Below are 17,008 nucleotides of genomic sequence, written 5' to 3' on the forward strand. Positions count from 1 at the left end.
AATTTCTTGCAGTTTTGGTCCCTCACATTGCAAAACCTAAATGTAAAAGTCACTGATGATATTAAAGTTTCCACTGTACATATGTAGATACATATTGTCCCTTCTTCAGAAAACATTGCACACGGTTTTACACAACAAAAGTATTGATTTTTCTCCTTCTAATTATAATAGAATAATTATCACCCATTAGCCATTGACTAATGGCAAAGATAGTCCAAGACTTCAGACTATTATCATGATCAAACTATTAAAACTGCATCTATCATATGCTCCCTTGCATAAATCATTAAAATAAACGATACAAATGGATTTGACAGATCATGACCTAATCATTTTTTTTTGTCAACAGGGCAATGAATTAACCCACATTAGACCATTAATTTATTATATTCAGGCTAATGAAAATAGGTTTATATAAAGTTTTTCATAGTTAGAATAATTACAAACACAAAATTATCAAAATATGAAAGTGCTATGATAAATGCAAATGAATTAAATATAGTTATAAAATATGAAACTAAATGATTTAAAATGACAGAAGCATTTAACATAACTTGACTGGTTCTATTCATTATTAATGGCCTATATGGTACTTTGATCTCTTTAACTTTTTTTTAGAAAAATCATAGTTAATTATCAGTGTAAGAAAATTAAAGACTGCAACTAATATTCCCTCCACTTATGAAGAGCAAGCTCCACTAAATAGACATGTAGCATCTATTTTTTTTAATATTACTCCATAAAAAATGAAAATAACTTGGATTATTTTTATATAAAATAGAATTTTTTTGAACAAAGAATGTAATTACCTAAATTGGATTATTTCTAGCTATGGCAGTTAATATTCACTACTATATCAATAATAAGAGAAATAGAATCATAATCTTGCTTTTGGAGGGCAGAGAGGGAGTGTGTAAACACCTCCATAGTAGCGGGAGCTGTCATAATTCCTCCATTTCTCATGGTAGCTAATAAAGGATGTTCAGAAAGACGGAAGGGAAAAGAAAGGAACAGAAGGGAAGTGATTGGGAAAAAATGGAAAGGAAAGGGAAACAAGGGAAAGTATAGGAAGGGAAGGGAAGGGAAGGGGAAAAAGGGAAAGGGAAGAAAAGAAAAAGAAAGAAAAAATGGAAAGGAAGAGCAAAGAAGGGAAAGGATGGGAAGGGAAGGAAAGGGCAAAGAAGGGAAGGGAATGGTTGGGGGGAAAGGGCAGGGAAGAAAAAAAGGAAAGGAAAGAAAAAGAAAGAAAAAAGGAAGGGATGGGATGAGAAAGGAAGGGAAGGGTTGGGAAGGAAGGAATGGGATGTGATGGGAAAAAAGGAAAGGAAAGGGAAAAGGAAAGGAAGAAAAAAGGGAAAGGAAGGGAAGGGAAAGGAAAAAGGGAAGGGAAGGGGAAAGGGGGAAAGGAATAAAAGAAAGAAAAAAGAAAAGGAAAGGAAGGAAGGAAAAAGGAAAGCATGGAATGGGAAGGGAAGGGATGGGTAGAAAGGAAAGAAAAGAAAAAGAAAATTAGAAAAGAGAAAACAAAGAAAAAGGGGATGGGAAAAGAAGGGGAAGGGAAGGGCTGGGGGAAGGGAAGAAAAAGAAAGGAAAGAAAAAGGAAAAAAAAGGAAAGAAAGAAAAAGAAAAAAGAGAAAAGAGAGAAAAAGGGAAGGGATGGGATGGGAAAGGAAGGGAAGGGTTGGGAAGGAATGGGATGGGGAAAAAAGGAAAGGGAAAAGAAAAGAAAAGAAAAAATGGAAAGAATGGAAAGGGAAGGGAAAAGGGAAGGGAAGGGAAGGGAAGGGGAAAGGGGAAGGGAATAAAAAAGAAAGAAAAGGAAAGAAACGAAGGAAAAAAGGAAAGGATGGGAAAGGATGGGATGGGAAGGGAAGGGATGGGGGAAAAGGAAAGAAAAGAAGAAAGAAAGTTAGAAAAGAGAAAACGAAGAAAAAGGGAGGTGATGGGAAAAGAAGGGAAGGGAAGGGTTGGGAAAGGAAGGGAAGGAATGGGGGAAAAGAAAAGGGAAAAGAAAAGTAAAAAGGGAAAGGATGGGAAGGGAAGGGAAGGGAAGGGGGAAAGGGAAGGGAATAAAAAGAAAGAAAAAAGAAAAGGAAAGAAAGGAAGGAAAAAGGAAAGGATAGGAAAAGAAGGGAAAGGATGGGAAGGGAAGGGACAGGACGGAATGGGATGGGAAGGGAAGGGAAGGGATGGGATAGGAGGAAAGAAAAGAAGGGAAAAGAAAGAAAAAGAAGGGATGGGAAGGAAAGGGAAAAGAAGGGAAGGGATGGGATGGGGAAAAGGGAAGGAGAAGGAAGGAAGGAAGGAAGAAAGGAAGGAAGGAAGGAGGGAAGGAAGGAAGGAAGGAAGAAGAGAAAAGAAAATGAAGGGATGGGAAAGGAAGGGGAAGGTAAAGGGGAGGGAAAGGAAAAAGAATGGAAAGGATGGAAAGGGAAGGGAAGAGAATGGAAGGGGAGGGAAAAGGGAAAGAAAAAGAAGGAAAAAAGGAAAGAAAGGAAGGAAAACTGAAAGAATGGGAAAAGAAGGGAAAGGAAGGGATGAGAAGGGAAGGGAAGGGATGGGGAAAAAAGGGAAAGGATGGAAAGGGACGGGAAGGGATGGGAGGGAAAGGGAAAGGATGGGAAGAAAGAAAAAGAAAAGAAGGGAAAAGAAAGAAAGGGAAGGGAAGGAAAGGGCAAAGAAGGGAAGGCTTGGGAAGGGAAGGGATGGGATGGGGAAACGGGAAGGAGAAGAAAAAGGAAGAGAATGAATGAATGAAAAGAGAAAGAAAAAAGAAAAAAAGGAAAGGAATGGGAAAAGAAGGGAAAGGATGGGAAGGAATGGGAAAAGAAGGGAAAGGATGGGAAGGAATGGGAAAAGAAGGGAAAGGATGGGAAGGAAGGGAAGGGAAAAGAAAGGAAGGGCTGGTGAAAAAGGGGAGGGAAGGGAAGGGAAAGGATGGGAAGGCAAGGAAAGGGAAAAGAAGGGAAGGGCTGGGAAAAGAAGAGAAGGGATGGGAAAGGAAGGAAAAAGAAGGGATGAGAAGGGAAGGGGAGTGATGAGGAAAAAAGGGAAGGGATGGGATGGGAAGGAAAGGGACGGGAAGGGGTGGGAAGGGAAGGGGTGGGAAGGGATGGGAAGAGAAGGGAAATGATGGGGGAAAGGGAAGGGAAGGGTTGGGAAAGGATAGGAAAAGAAGGGAATGAATGGGAAGGGAAAGGATGGGAAGGGAAGGAAAGGAAAGGGAAAGGAAGGGAAGGAATGGGGCAGGAGGGGAAGGGAAGGGAAAAGAAGAGGAAATAATGGAAAGGGGAAGGAAGGAAAAGAAAGGAAAAAGGGGAAAGAAGGAAAGAAGAAAGAAAATAAGGAAATCTTAGTAGCCATCGAACCATTCAAAACCTACTAAATACAACCAAGACACCCGACTAGGTAATATTTGTTGTGGAAAGTAATAGAATGTACAGCTCACAAAATCAAAATTGTTTTATAGAAATAGAGGTCACTCTTTAGCAAAGTTTTTCATAAGTACAGAATCCAACAACTTCTGAATTCCCGTTTTATACACTCAAGTATCTATAGTCACCAAAAACAACATATTTATGAACCTTTAGAATAATAAAAGATATATTTTCTGAGTTCAGATAACTTAAGGTAATTATAAAAATCCCTGCACACAAAAGGGACAATCATAATTCACTATGGCATATGTGAAATGCCTCCAGGGCTTTCAGAGGAAATGGTTTAGTCTTGGAGGTACTATGTATGCCATCTGCTTTTAAAATTATTGACAGGAAAAAATTGGCCATCCAAATACAGAGCTTGTTAACCACAACTGACAATGATTGAATTGTTCCATACACATTAATATTTTCCAAAATTTTGTTTTAGTGACAAATGTCTTTCCTCATATAAATGTTACTGAGAAAGTTTTAAAGTTTATTTTTAATATATAGAAGAGTCTCTTATTTACTTCAAATACATCTATTTTTTATTATTGAAAACTACTTATAATACAATAATTGGCTTTTTGTATAAACATAGAATCCCCTAAGTGAATACTTAGACACTGTATGGAAAATTCCTTTGAATGTCACAGTAATTCATGTAATAACAGAAAACTGGTCGTTCCTTAATTTTTTAGTGCAAACATTCCTAAATTCCACTTTTCACAACTGACATGAAAATCACTTCCTGTGACTCCACCAGATGTCTATTGGGATGTTTACTACTTTTACATTAGCCATTATAAAACCTATTGCCTGTCATCATTCATTTTCAAGAGAACAAAATATGCCTACAAAACAACTTCACCGATGTTTCTACTCTTTAATATGAAAGACCTGAAATATTCTGTAAAGACAGGTAAACTGTTTACCATTTTAATTTTGTACTTTTCATTTGAAACACAGGCACTCCCCTAGCAATATTTAAAGAATTTATGCAGATTCTCTTAATCTTACACTTCAAGTCTGTGAAGCATTCTCTAAACCCATAATCATAACACTTACATGGCAGTTTTGTTGAAGTGGGTATTAGGTGTCATATGTACTGCAGCATCCCTGGTGAGAGAGTGCAAATAATACTTTAACATGAAATTTTCTTTTTTTGTTTTAATTGCAGCTCCTTTCCTTTATCGAGAACTTATGAAGGTTTCTTGCCTCTTTTCACCAATGAAAATGTGTTCAAATGCAATTAATCTACCCTATTAACTCTACTAAACATCTGCTGTGTTTGCTAAACACTTCAAAATCCTGTTCTGAACCAGTTAATTCTAAGTAATTTCTCAGTTAAATATTTACATGGCTTCCATGAAGATAAGCTCTTGTTTGTCTTAAATAATCAGCAGATTGTCCAGAGAGAGCCGTGTGAAAAGTAACACATGGTAATGGCTATTCACTGGAACTTAGAATGCTTTGGCTGGCTTTGGGGTGTTTTGCATAGTTCAATCCCAACCAAAAGAAGTAGCAGCCTTATAAATTCCATTCTTCATCAACATTTTTGATATCCAGAATCCCACTTTTAAAAACAGAACAATGAACGCCTACATAGACACAGATAGATTTATATATAGTGAATACCCTAAATATGTTCTCAAGCTTCTCTTTCAAGAAAGTGAGAAACCTGTACATTTATAAATTTTTAGAAATGCCCTAATGGGCACCTTTTATAGCAAACTCAGGGGAACATAGAAAAACATAGATATTCTTAGAAAATTAAGTTTAAAAGTGCACAGACTATGAAAATATTAAGATTCAGTAACTAGAAAAAAATATAAATTTGTATAATAACAAGTAATGAAAGTATGAATAATTTCTATAGCAGACATATTACACATTTGAAAAATAATTTGTAAATGAGCCATAATGTGATTTTATTCTTGGACATCAGGGAGTGGAATAGCCATTTCACACCGACGAAACAGGTAATACTGAACATTTTTCAATACTGTATTTAAAACCTAATTTTTAAAAATTAAAATGAAGCCTGTTTCTTGATGCCAAAACCCATAATTGTTTCACAAGTTTCATTTAGTCCTGTCAAGAAGTGTGATAGAGCATAAAAAAAAAGAGCTGCTATCCTCTACAACCTACAAGCGATGGAGGATACATAAAGTACACACATCTGCCCTTCCCAAAGCCAGAAGAACAAAGACTTGGAAAAGAGAGCTCATGCAATTCTTGAGCTCTGTCCAAGGTTAAATCAGATAAACTGGAGCTGACATAAAATCCCTAATGTTCCTAGTAAGCACTTGCCTTTACTAAATGGGAGTAGTGGCCTGGATAACAGTAAATGAGCATCCCCAAATTTTAATTTTTTATTTTGTGAAAAATTTTTTTCTGATAAGTGTTTTACTGATGATAATATTAAAATTATTTTCTGCGTGGTAAATTGCAACTAATATTTAATAAAGACAGATCAAAATGGTCTGGATATTAGGAAAATGGCTGGGATTTAAAAGTGATCACAGGGCCTGGTGCAGTGGCCTAGCCACTAAAGTCCTCACCTTGAACACACCAGGATCCCAAATGGACACTGGTTCTAATCCCGGCTGCTCTGCTTCCCATCCAGCTCCCTGCTTGTGGTCTGGGAAAGCAGCCAAGGACGGCCCAAAGCCTTGAGACCCTGCGCCCATGTGGGAGACCAGGAAGAGCTCCTGGCTTCAACCTGGCCCAGCCCTTAACTGTTGCAGCCACTTGGAAATAAAATAGCAGTGAAGATTGAGATCTTTCTTCTCTTTCCCTTCCTCCCTCTCTTCCTCTCTCACTCTACCCTTCTCCCCTTCTCTCCCCATTCTCTGTTCCTTTTTTCCTCTCTCTGTTTCTCTCTTCCCTCTTCCCACTCTATTCTCTTTCCTCTCAATTAAATTTTTAAAATAGTTTTTTAAAAAAAAGAACTTCCAAATTTTCCGTCACTTAGCTAATCTCAGACGTGGCAAAAGAAAAAGGGTACATTGACTCTTAGGTTTATGGAGGAGAGTTGGTGCCTTTCATTATTGCTTTGACTTTGCACGCAACATTTTACTTTCTGTTGAATACATTCCAAATCAGATTTAACACTCTTAACTTAGGTTAAGAGTGGAACAACTTCAACTACTAGAAGGAATAGATTTTTTGCTCCAGTGTCTATCAGAATCAAGCATACTATCTTGATTTTGTTTGATGTCCATATGTTTTGGTAATTCATGTTTAAAAATTGTCAAGAAATTATCAGCATTTGAATGAATATCAAAAATGTTATACATTATTCTAACTATTCAAAAAAGGTGATAATGGTTTTCCTAATAATGAAAGGGAAAAGTTTCATCTAGAACCAAAATTCTTTCAATTTTGTTAAAAATGGTACAAATTTCCATAGTTATAATTAATACTTTGGAATATTTGGATTTTGACATTTGTTTTTCTCATGCACATTAGCAACTGATCATAGTAAAGCTTATATAATTAGCCAACTTTTCTTGATTATCGTTTGGTAATTTTCTTTTTTAAAGAACTACAAATAGTACTGATTACTCTTTTATTTCCTGTTGATGTTCCTGCCTAAATCGCTGAAACATTATCTCTATGTATGTCTCAAAATAATAAATTCTTCCAAAAATAAATAAAAGGCAGGAAGGTGAACCAGATACAGTTTTTTTCATCTTTTGTGGAGAAGACAAAGAACTGGGGAACACTGAGAATTAACACATGCAGAATTATTATGATAATGATTGTTGAAAGTTAGTTAATAATAGTTAATACTGCATTCTGACTTTGCTCAAGTTAAAACTGTCTGACTGAAAGCCTAAAATGTCTATTTATTCAAAGTAAAAATACATGAAGAGATAAGACTGTGCCACATCGTGGTTTGAGCACCAGTTGGGTGCTTGTGTGCAGCTCAGAGTGCCTTGCTCTTGCTAATGAGTTGTGAAGGCAGCAGGTGATGGTTAAAATGCTGGGCCTCTGCCACCCACATGGGAGACCTGGATGAAATTTGTTGGTCCTGGATTTGTGCTACCCTAGCCCTTGCTGATGTAAGCATTTGGGGGAGTAAAGCAATAAATGAAAAATTCTCTATCTTTAAGGTAAGTAAGAATAATTTTAAATGAAACATATGACAACATTATGTAAAAGATACTAGCACTTAGCTTTATAAAAAGTAAAAATGTGTTTTGTGATAACAATCATCATAAGCACATCTGGTATTTTGATTTAAAGGGAGCCATGGCTTTTAAAGAAAACATGTTGTAAAAATGAATGCTCATCATTTTTAAAATTGAATGACAAAATATTCCTTCTGAAGTTAAGATTGATTCAGACTTATTTTAACATGTATCATGATGTTTTCAAACTACTAGATTATTCCAAACCATCAGAGTCATTTAATATATAATAGGTTCATTATAAATATTTAGAAAATCTTTAAAGCCTCTACATTTGGGGTAACTGTAATTAAAGTGTATTGACTTTCCAGTATGAATTGTTTTCATTGACAGGTCAATACTGCATGGGTCATCATTTAAATGAATTTGTGTTAAGTACTTTGCAGATAAAAACAGGGCACTCTAAGAAAAAACAGGGCATTCCTGGGAAGAATCAGGAAGTGAGCATTAGGCACAGGAGGGATACAGAGAAATAGTGGATCCAAATACACTTTAGAGATCAAACACATTTGGTTACCGAGTGTGAGGATATATTGAGGGAGAGGATGATGATTAATGACTTTTAGACTTCTGGCAATAGAACCAGCAGGGTGCTGCATGAATTTATTGAGTATTGCAACCACCAACATATCCATAAGCTCATTGGGGTGACAGATTTTGTTGGACCTTGTACTGCTAGGCATACACAGGAATAAGGTCTGGGATCACCTCAGATTAAGCTTCTTTGAGGATCCCTCCAACTGAATTGCTGATCTCAGAACCACAACCATGAAGAGAAGGGGAGATTCCATGGTCTGACCATGGATGCAAATGTCAAAGACGAGCCTCCTCAGAGACTCTGATGGAACAGTAGACAGCAAATCCAAGTGCACAAGGAGGATAGGGCAGTCTATTGGAACTTGCAGAGGACACTTGGTACCACAACAGGATGGAAGACAGAACAAATCAACATCTACCCCAGCAATGTGTTGGCAGTGAAAATCTGGGCTAACGGAGACTCTAAGTAGGCTGTGTCAGCCAGTGGATCCTGGGGAGATTTCATCGTGCTTGGAATGGCGAGATTGGCAGCAATTCAGAACTTTTGGACTATCAAAACCACTTGGGCAGGATCTTCAGAGCATGCCGTACTTTGGGTTGGGAGACTGGGTGGGGCATATTCCTTTATTCTCTTACCCCAGATCTAGAAAAAGTAATCACATGAAAACAATGGTCTTAGCCACTTCCCCGTAGTCCTTGACACTTTGTGCCCTAATCAACTACATAAAGATTATTGAAATAAAATAATAATAAAGTAAAAACCATTTTTAGAATAATATGAATCTTTAACAAATTTTATTGAGTGGGGACTGCTGGGGAGCACCCAGCTTGGGAGAGCTGATCCTGAGGTCAGTGTTTGATATGCCTGTGCAGTAACTGAGGGGCAACTGTCCAGCATCTCGGAGGATAAACTGGGCTTAGGAATCTGGGAATCATTGACTTCAAAAATCCCAGGCCCATAGGTATATGAGATAATGGTAAACAAATGTGGACTGAAGAAAAAAATGAACCTGAAATCGTCCACACTTAGATGTCTTGGAATTCCTGTACCAGGAGACTTGACTTCCAAGTTAACGACACTTAAGGGTGCCTAGACAGTTTTAGAATATGAAAAAAAAAATGACCACTTTCCATACCATTTGACAGTGCTTTGAAAAAGTTTTCAATGACTTTTATGATGCTAAAAGTCGTTATAAATCAATGTGTTTTATTAGAAGACAATAATAAAGCTCCTCTCCACCAAAAATGTAGTTTTCTTTAGTTTTCCCAGAGACCTTTTTTTTCTTACAAATATTGTTGCCATTTATTTATGATTTTTTTTGTAGTATGGTTTCACTTCTGTAATTCACTAGGAGTAAATATTTCATCTCATACCTGGTTTGGAATTGGGTTTTGTTGTTGTTGTTGTTGGTTTCTGGAGTTAGTTATAAAGATAGATCACAAAAGTGAAAATCATCATTATTAATGAAGAATCAAATCATTTTAAAAGTTGGCTTAATTAATAAATATTAGTTTTCACAATGTTTGTGGTGAAGTAGATATACTTGAAACAGTCTACTAACATGTGTCTTGTTTTCTTCACAGAGTTCCCCGGGTATGCAAGGCCCTCAAGGGCCACCAGGAAAAGAAGGTCAGAGGGTAAGTAAACTTGAGACAACTGGTAGGCATTACTAAGGGGTTATTTCTTTTTCAAACCTTGGTAGAAATGTAACCACAATGTAGCAAGCAGTTAGACATATGGAGAGTATCGAGTATCCAAAGGCTGAAATTTAAGATTTGAGTTTTCAAGAGTTTTACAATCCAGGATATTCTATGTGTTCTCATAATTGGCAGCACAAGTGCAGAGCTATTGTTTAGGTAGAATGAATTAGCCTTAATTTGATCTAGAGCATATTTTCAGGTTTTTATTTTGGGGGGGGAGGGAAAGTTGATGAGTATCTTCATGAAAGTTCAACACCTTTCATCAATTCTCTGGAGGTTGTGGACATTAACTGCATTCTTTAGCAAATTAAATTAATGACGTTAGTGATTCTTCACAAGTGTACTTCCATTACTGAGATAAAATAGGCAAGAAGTGAATACTTTGCTGTTTCAATTGAGTATACAGCAATAATCATGGACTGCGGTCCAGCTGAGTCTCCTACTGTGCTGGTAAAAGGAGTTTGTGCTGCTCAGTGATGACTCGTCTTGAACAGTGGGGACCTTATTATGTTCAAAATTATTTTAAAGTCTCGGAATATGTGTGTGTGCTCTCACATGTAATTGTTCAAAAAGAGTCTGAGTTAACCAGAACAGGTATGATCATTTTCTGCTGTTTACATGTGAGGATTCTATGATAAAGGGGTGTGGATGCCTGCTAGAATTAGGCTTCTGATTCTGGACCACATATCCTTTCTTATGTCCCCCTACAGTAACTCCAAATGAGTTTGTGAGCATTGCTAGTTACTATTCCTAATTTGTCCTTTTTAGCAAATGAGTGTCTTTGTTTAAATGCATTAGAATCTTTCAAATGTCCAGGATTACATTGTGTATTTTACCAAGGTTAAGCTTGGATTAGCAAAATCACAGGTCTGTTACCTTTTTTATGATATGCAGATGCCTGACACTTCCCCCTACCCCAGCCCCAACAGCTGGTGTTCCTACTCAGAAATGGAGCTGGACATATGTGGCCTTATTTAGAGCAGGTTAATACAGAGCAAGCATGTCCTGTACCGGCAACAGTGCACTTCTATAGCAGTTTAAGGTGGAGCCAGTGATGCTTTGTCTGGTTTCTGACTTTTGACTTGTACTGACCTGTGGCCAATTAAATGATCCAGTGTTTTGTTTTCATGAAAAATTCTGCCAAGTCAAACCTATGCTCATCCTGTTACTATGCAGTTGCCTTATTAAACAATAGAATAAGAATATAAGTACTTGTTAATTTCCATCTGCCAAATTTGAGTCCTGAATAGCATTTTATTGGAAATACTCTTTTCTTGAAAGCATTTGAATGTTGCTTTTCAGAGGAATAGCTCCTAGCTTTATGTCACCTTAATACATTGTAACACTACCCTGTACCTTTCTTCAAATAATAAGTCCAGAGCACAACGGGAGCTGGCAGTTCCATGTAACACGGCCCAATCGGCCATCTTTTCCATGATGGATATTCTTGTGGCATGATAATCAAATCATGTACATCTGCATTTGAACCATGTCTACTCCCATCCATGTTTCTTAATTTGGCTTGAAAAATAATTCTGTGAAATTTGTCAAATACTAGCTGAAATGAAAAAAACATTCACAGGAGGCTTTTAAGAAATAATAATGCATCAAATTGAAATTCTGCTCTATCAAAGTTTACATTTGGAAGAGGTAGATTAAGGAATAAATTAAACATTTTTTCATAGAATGAGAAAATATGGAGCAAGTTATTCAAACATGAAAGTTTAACCACTATTTTATAGAAGTTTAGCTCATTTACAAATTTGCATAGTTCAGATAATTTTTTGTTTTCATTTCCCATAAAGAGTAATATGTCAGAAACTAAAGAATGTAATAAAATTGTGTAGAAACTATCAGCCAGTTTATCATTACTACTACTTCTCTTCCATAAATACCATACTTATCAAAAAACAACCATAACAGTTACCATTACATTATCTGAGTTTACAAGTGAGTATTTCTAAATATTTTCTGTGACTTGTTCCACTTCATAAGCTACTTGAACAGGTCAAAATTAATTTAACAAATGAACATTCTTAAATATTTATGTCTGAAGCATTTGAGAGCCTTTTTATCCTTTTTGGATGAAAAGTTAGGTATAGCTCAGTTTTTAGACATATAAAGACAACTCTGTGAGTGTGTGTGTGTGTTAGGGTATACAGGCATATATTACTTAGCTTCTGAAAGCTAAGAACAGTAATTTTCTATTCATTGACATTTGGAATAGAAAATAATAGCTGGGAAAAGCCATAAATTTGAAATTCTTTTTCTTGACCCATTGTGAATAATACTCATACATGCAAGTATATATATATGAATGTATATATATATATATATACATTTATCTAGATACCTATATATTTAAGGATTTATCTTTTTTTTTTTTTAGAAAGTCAGATATACAGAGAGGAGGAGAGAGAGGAAGGTTTGGCTGATGATTCATTCCCCAAGCAGCTGCTGTGGCTGGAGCTTACCTAATCCAAAGCCAGGAGCCAGGAGCCTCTCCTGGGTCTCCCACGTGGGTGTAGGGTCCTAAGGCTTTGGGCCATCCTCGACTGCTTTCCAAGGCCACAGCAGGGAGTTGAATGGGAAGCGGGGCTGCCAGGATTAGAACCAATGTCCATATGGGATCCTGGTGCATTCCAGGCAAGGACTTTAGGGGCTAGGCCACCTGCTGGGCCCTACGCTTATATTTTGATCACACATGTGGAACCATACAGATCTTTACTCCTAGACATAATGTATTTAATAAAAATATAGGATTCAATTTTAGGAAAATCATTAGCTTAATTTCTAAGGAGAATATGTAGTTGATCAAGAATCTAAGTTTAGGGCCTAACTGGATGGCTCAAAGTCTAAATCCTCACCTTGAAAGCACCAAGATCTCATATGGGCACCACTTCCTGTCCTGGCTATTTCCTTACCATTCACCTCCTTGTTTATGACTTGGGAAATCATTTGGGATGGCCCAAAGCCTTGAGAAACTGCACCCAAATGGGAGAACTAGAAGAAGCTCCTGGCTTCAGCTCAGCTCAGCTTGGGCCATTGTAGCCATTTGGGGAGATCTTTCTGTCTCTCCTTCTCTCCATAAATTCAATCTACCTTTTGGAAAAAAAAATAACTCTTTTATAAAATATCTAAGATAAAATGACCATTTTTGACAGCTACTTCACTAAGCCGACTTTATTTAAATTTGACTAATTTTTAAACTAGACATCTTTGCTCATATTCTGATAACCTAGGAGCTTCATGAGGTTCAATATTTTCCAGTATGATAATAAAATTTTCAGTAAAAATCCTAAAGGCATAGTGTCAGTTATTTTCTCTTCCTTCAAAAAGTAGAGCTAAAGGTTGATACCATTGTGATAGAGTAGCTTGGACCTCAGTATTTGTCTTCTGCATAATTGTGCTGATCCTAAATAAATTTACCAGGACTTGCATGGTAAAACATGTTTTTCTTTAGGCTTGCTTGTTTCAGAACTGTTTTATGTGCTTTACCGCACAAGTTATGTTATGATTTCTGGGTTACATTGATCCCATTAGGAAAAAAGACATCAAAATTATTGCTTCAAGGAAGGCAGCGCATGCTATAGGACTTATTGAGCAAAATGTTCCTTACACTGATTTGTCTTCATGGCGCTGGGTACATATTTCAAGTGAAATTATGCTGTTATGGCCCAGCTATGTTCAATGGCAGCTTTATAGAATACAGCAAGCCAATAAAACAGGTCAAACCCACCTCACAGTATAGTGGAAAAAATGTATTTCTTTTTCCTTTTTGTTTATACTAGAGTGCTAACTTCACTACTCTGAGGGTGACCTTAGTGTCCCAATAAAGAAAGTTCACGATGTGAAAGAAAGAAGCCACGATGTGTTTCTGCAGTTCATGTCCTGATCTGGACTTGGTTAGGGGAAGAATTTTATGGAGAAAATAATGAATACTGATGAGCCTTTAGTTTCTGGAAGTAATTTGATTAGTTTCACATAAAAGCAAAAGGAGATATAAAATTGTCATTTCATCTTTATGGATCAAAGTGGTGCTTACCTATAAATGCACATGAATGCACCCACAATTCCGTTTACTCATTAGAACAATAGCTGATGTTTTTGTACCAAGAAATTGTATCACTAACAATAAAAGTGAAAAAAAAGTTTAAAGTGACAGTTTTAACTCTAGGTAAAACAATAATATCAAAAATAGTATCTTATTTCTGATATCTATGAATGAATATGGAAATACAAATGTAAGAGGTTATGGACTATACACTTAGTCATTGATATTTACTGCGTTTGTTATAAACTTTCTGACAGTTAGATGACAGTTTTTAGTTTTGCTTCCTGCAACATTATCTCAGAATGTTTCCTTGAGGATCACCTTAAGATAGTATAAAAGATAATATCTTTAATATTACCTGGTATTTGTAGATGGATAAATGGGAAATTGTATATCCCGTTCAAGTCTCAAGCAGGCGTAGTGTATACACATATGAACAAATCTACATTTATCCCTGCATTCCTGTTTGATGAGCAGTGTGGCAGATTTTAAATGTTTGATGTCTCCCAAAGAGGGATCATATACAGTTGCCAAAGTAAATGCAGAAGACGTGAAAGGAGATCATTTCTCTGAGTGTCAGGTAAATGTCCACAAGAGTGCAACTTTGTAGTAAGGATAAGAATCCTCAAATTTTGTGCACACTCTATCAAGGGTGGGAAAGATGATTCCGAAGAACGAAATGTTGGGAAACAGTTCCTAACTCAGTCCAATTAAAAGTGAATGAAAAAGAGAGACACAGTGCCATCCCTTACAGTTAAATATCACAACCAGTTGATGACAGCAGGCCTATGCTCTGTTGTGGTAAACTTCAGTTTAATTAGCAGTCTCTGCTGTGCACTTGAAGCAAAAGAGACAACACATGCCCTGGGAAGGCTGTCAGTGGAGAAAAATAACATTATAACTAATTATTTCATTCCAATTTGCACAGATAGTGAAACCACAATGACCTGCAATGCTTGCATTCATCTGATGAAGGGTCAATTGAGCCTATTTATCCTGTAACAAAATAACTATAAATTCTCAGTGACTTGGATTAGTAAAGAAGAAGTATTTCCTGTCTTTTTTCAAAGACACCTGTGGCTCTGAATGGCTTATATATTTATCTGAATTGACCCAAGAGCTATTCTCTGCTATGAAAGAAGCACGCCATCCCATGGAGATACCAGTTCATGAGGCCAAAAATGTCCGAGACATCTGAAGGGATGGGCCCAGTGATAGCACTGGCATATCAGGAAGATCAGATTATCACATTTTAGTGTTAACTGGGAAGGGAAACTTCGTGTCATTCTAGTCTTCCAAATAAAAAAGCTGACCCCTGCCCCCAAAATCTGGCCATTCTCCAAAGCTACAGGACTATTTATTCCTTTCATTGTTCCTGTTAAAAAACGACTGCTATCAATTTTGTCATCCCATGCCAAAAATCTGGATTTGCATCAGTTCTTTTAAAAATAAAAAATGTTGATAGTTTGACCAAAACACTGATTTTAAAATCTATTTTAGTGTTTTAATTAAGACCACACACCATAAGAGAAAAATTGTGGTGGTACTCCCTTTGTTGTGTCATTACCACAAAATACCAGAGGGATGAGCTACAATGAAAAAACTAAATTTAGCTCACAGTTATGAAAGTTCTAGAGCATGACACCGGTATCTGATTGGCACTTTTGAGGACCTTGTGAACTGTGCTGTCACCGTGGCAGTAGTATATGCAGTGATGGTTAGCAGTACACGTATGAGAGATATTCCAAGATGAAGCTCCTTTAGAATACCACCTCCTCGCAGCAACTGAGTCCCAGAAGACTTCATTAACTCCCAGGGGATAAAGCATTTACTCCATCTACAAATATGGAGCTCCCAGGACCTGATTCCTTTGCATGAGATGCCACCTTTTAAAGGTTCCACCATGTCAGCACCACCTCATAAGTGACCAAGTTTCCAGCACACAAACCTCAAAAGGGACAAGCCCAGTGAAATCCATAATGAGCAGAGTTGATTGTGTGTGTGTGTGTGTGTGGTCTCCACATGTCTCAAGGTCTGTGCATTCAGTTATCATGATTTACATATCCTTTGCTAATAGTTAGAAACTAGAATTACCTCATCAATGGGGAACAAAGGATAGGAATCAGAAGTATCATTTTTTACAGCAGTGGAATTGGATGGATTTGTGAGCTCAGGCAAATCGCTCAAGATCCTAATATAATTTGATTTGTTTTATTACAATTTAGCCCTCAGGCATATTAAGGGATTAAGCCAGAAATACTTTGGATGTTCTCTTGTGACAGGTGTTCTATGAAACAATCTTATGAATATTACCTACTGAGTCACAGAGTCCCTTAAAGCAGATGGAGGGAAGACACTTCCTGCCAAAGTGACAATGTGCTGATATTTTTGTGTCATTATCTTTATTTGGAACACCACATTGAACATGCTAGTAGCTATTTGGTAAATTTACGATTATAAATGTCATGTAGAAAGTTACTTATCCATTTGGGATACAGTGAATATGGGTAGGTGGCTGCCAAATCCATAATTAGTTACTAGGTATTAATCAGTGTAAGAAAAATAAGCATATAAGCTTTCAGAGGTGCCAAACATTTGGAACCTGAAATGTTTTGTGGCCTAATGACTTTGAAAACCACAAAATTATTTTTCCAATAAATAATCAAGACCTTGACTATGTAAAACTCCAGTTTTGAGTTACCTTCACTAATATGCAAAGAATTTTCAACAAAACTTTAGTTGTCTTTTTCTTACTTCTTCTTCTTCTTATTATTATTATTGTTTTATGATACAGTTCCGTAGGCCCTTGGATTTCCCTTATCCTCTCCCCAATTCCCTCTCCCCTCACTGAGTTCCCTTATATCATTACTAAAGTATAGTTCTTCATACACAACTTTAGTTTTATGCCTCTTCAGTTGTTATTTTACAAGAGATTTGAATTATCTGAGGAGAGTAACTATTATAAAACAAATATAATAAAACAATTTTAAGTTGGAAAATTCCCTTTATATATACACCAATTTCTGTGTTTTTCAGCATAATGGCTCTTGAATTATGTAGCAATATTTCAGAGTCTATTTTTTTCTTTCTTTTCCAAG

The 17,008-nt window shown here is 36.6% G+C and overlaps 1 protein-coding gene across 1 annotated transcript in view; it reads left to right on the forward strand.

The window, feature by feature from the left end:
• COL19A1 (collagen type XIX alpha 1 chain) overlaps window positions 1–17,008 on the forward strand; it is a 319,505-nt gene that overhangs the window by 171,185 nt on the left and 131,312 nt on the right. Inside the window, exon 14 of the mRNA XM_040983151.1 lies at window positions 9,740–9,793. Within this exon, the coding sequence (XP_040839085.1) occupies window positions 9,740–9,793 (54 nt within the window). The remainder of the gene's footprint in view (window positions 1–9,739; window positions 9,794–17,008) is intronic.

The sequence above is a fragment of the Ochotona curzoniae genome, unplaced genomic scaffold, assembly GCF_017591425.1.
Source record: "Ochotona curzoniae isolate NIBS_2020 unplaced genomic scaffold, NIBS_Ocur_1.0 contig_3819, whole genome shotgun sequence".
Taxonomy (NCBI): Eukaryota; Metazoa; Chordata; class Mammalia; order Lagomorpha; family Ochotonidae; genus Ochotona; species Ochotona curzoniae.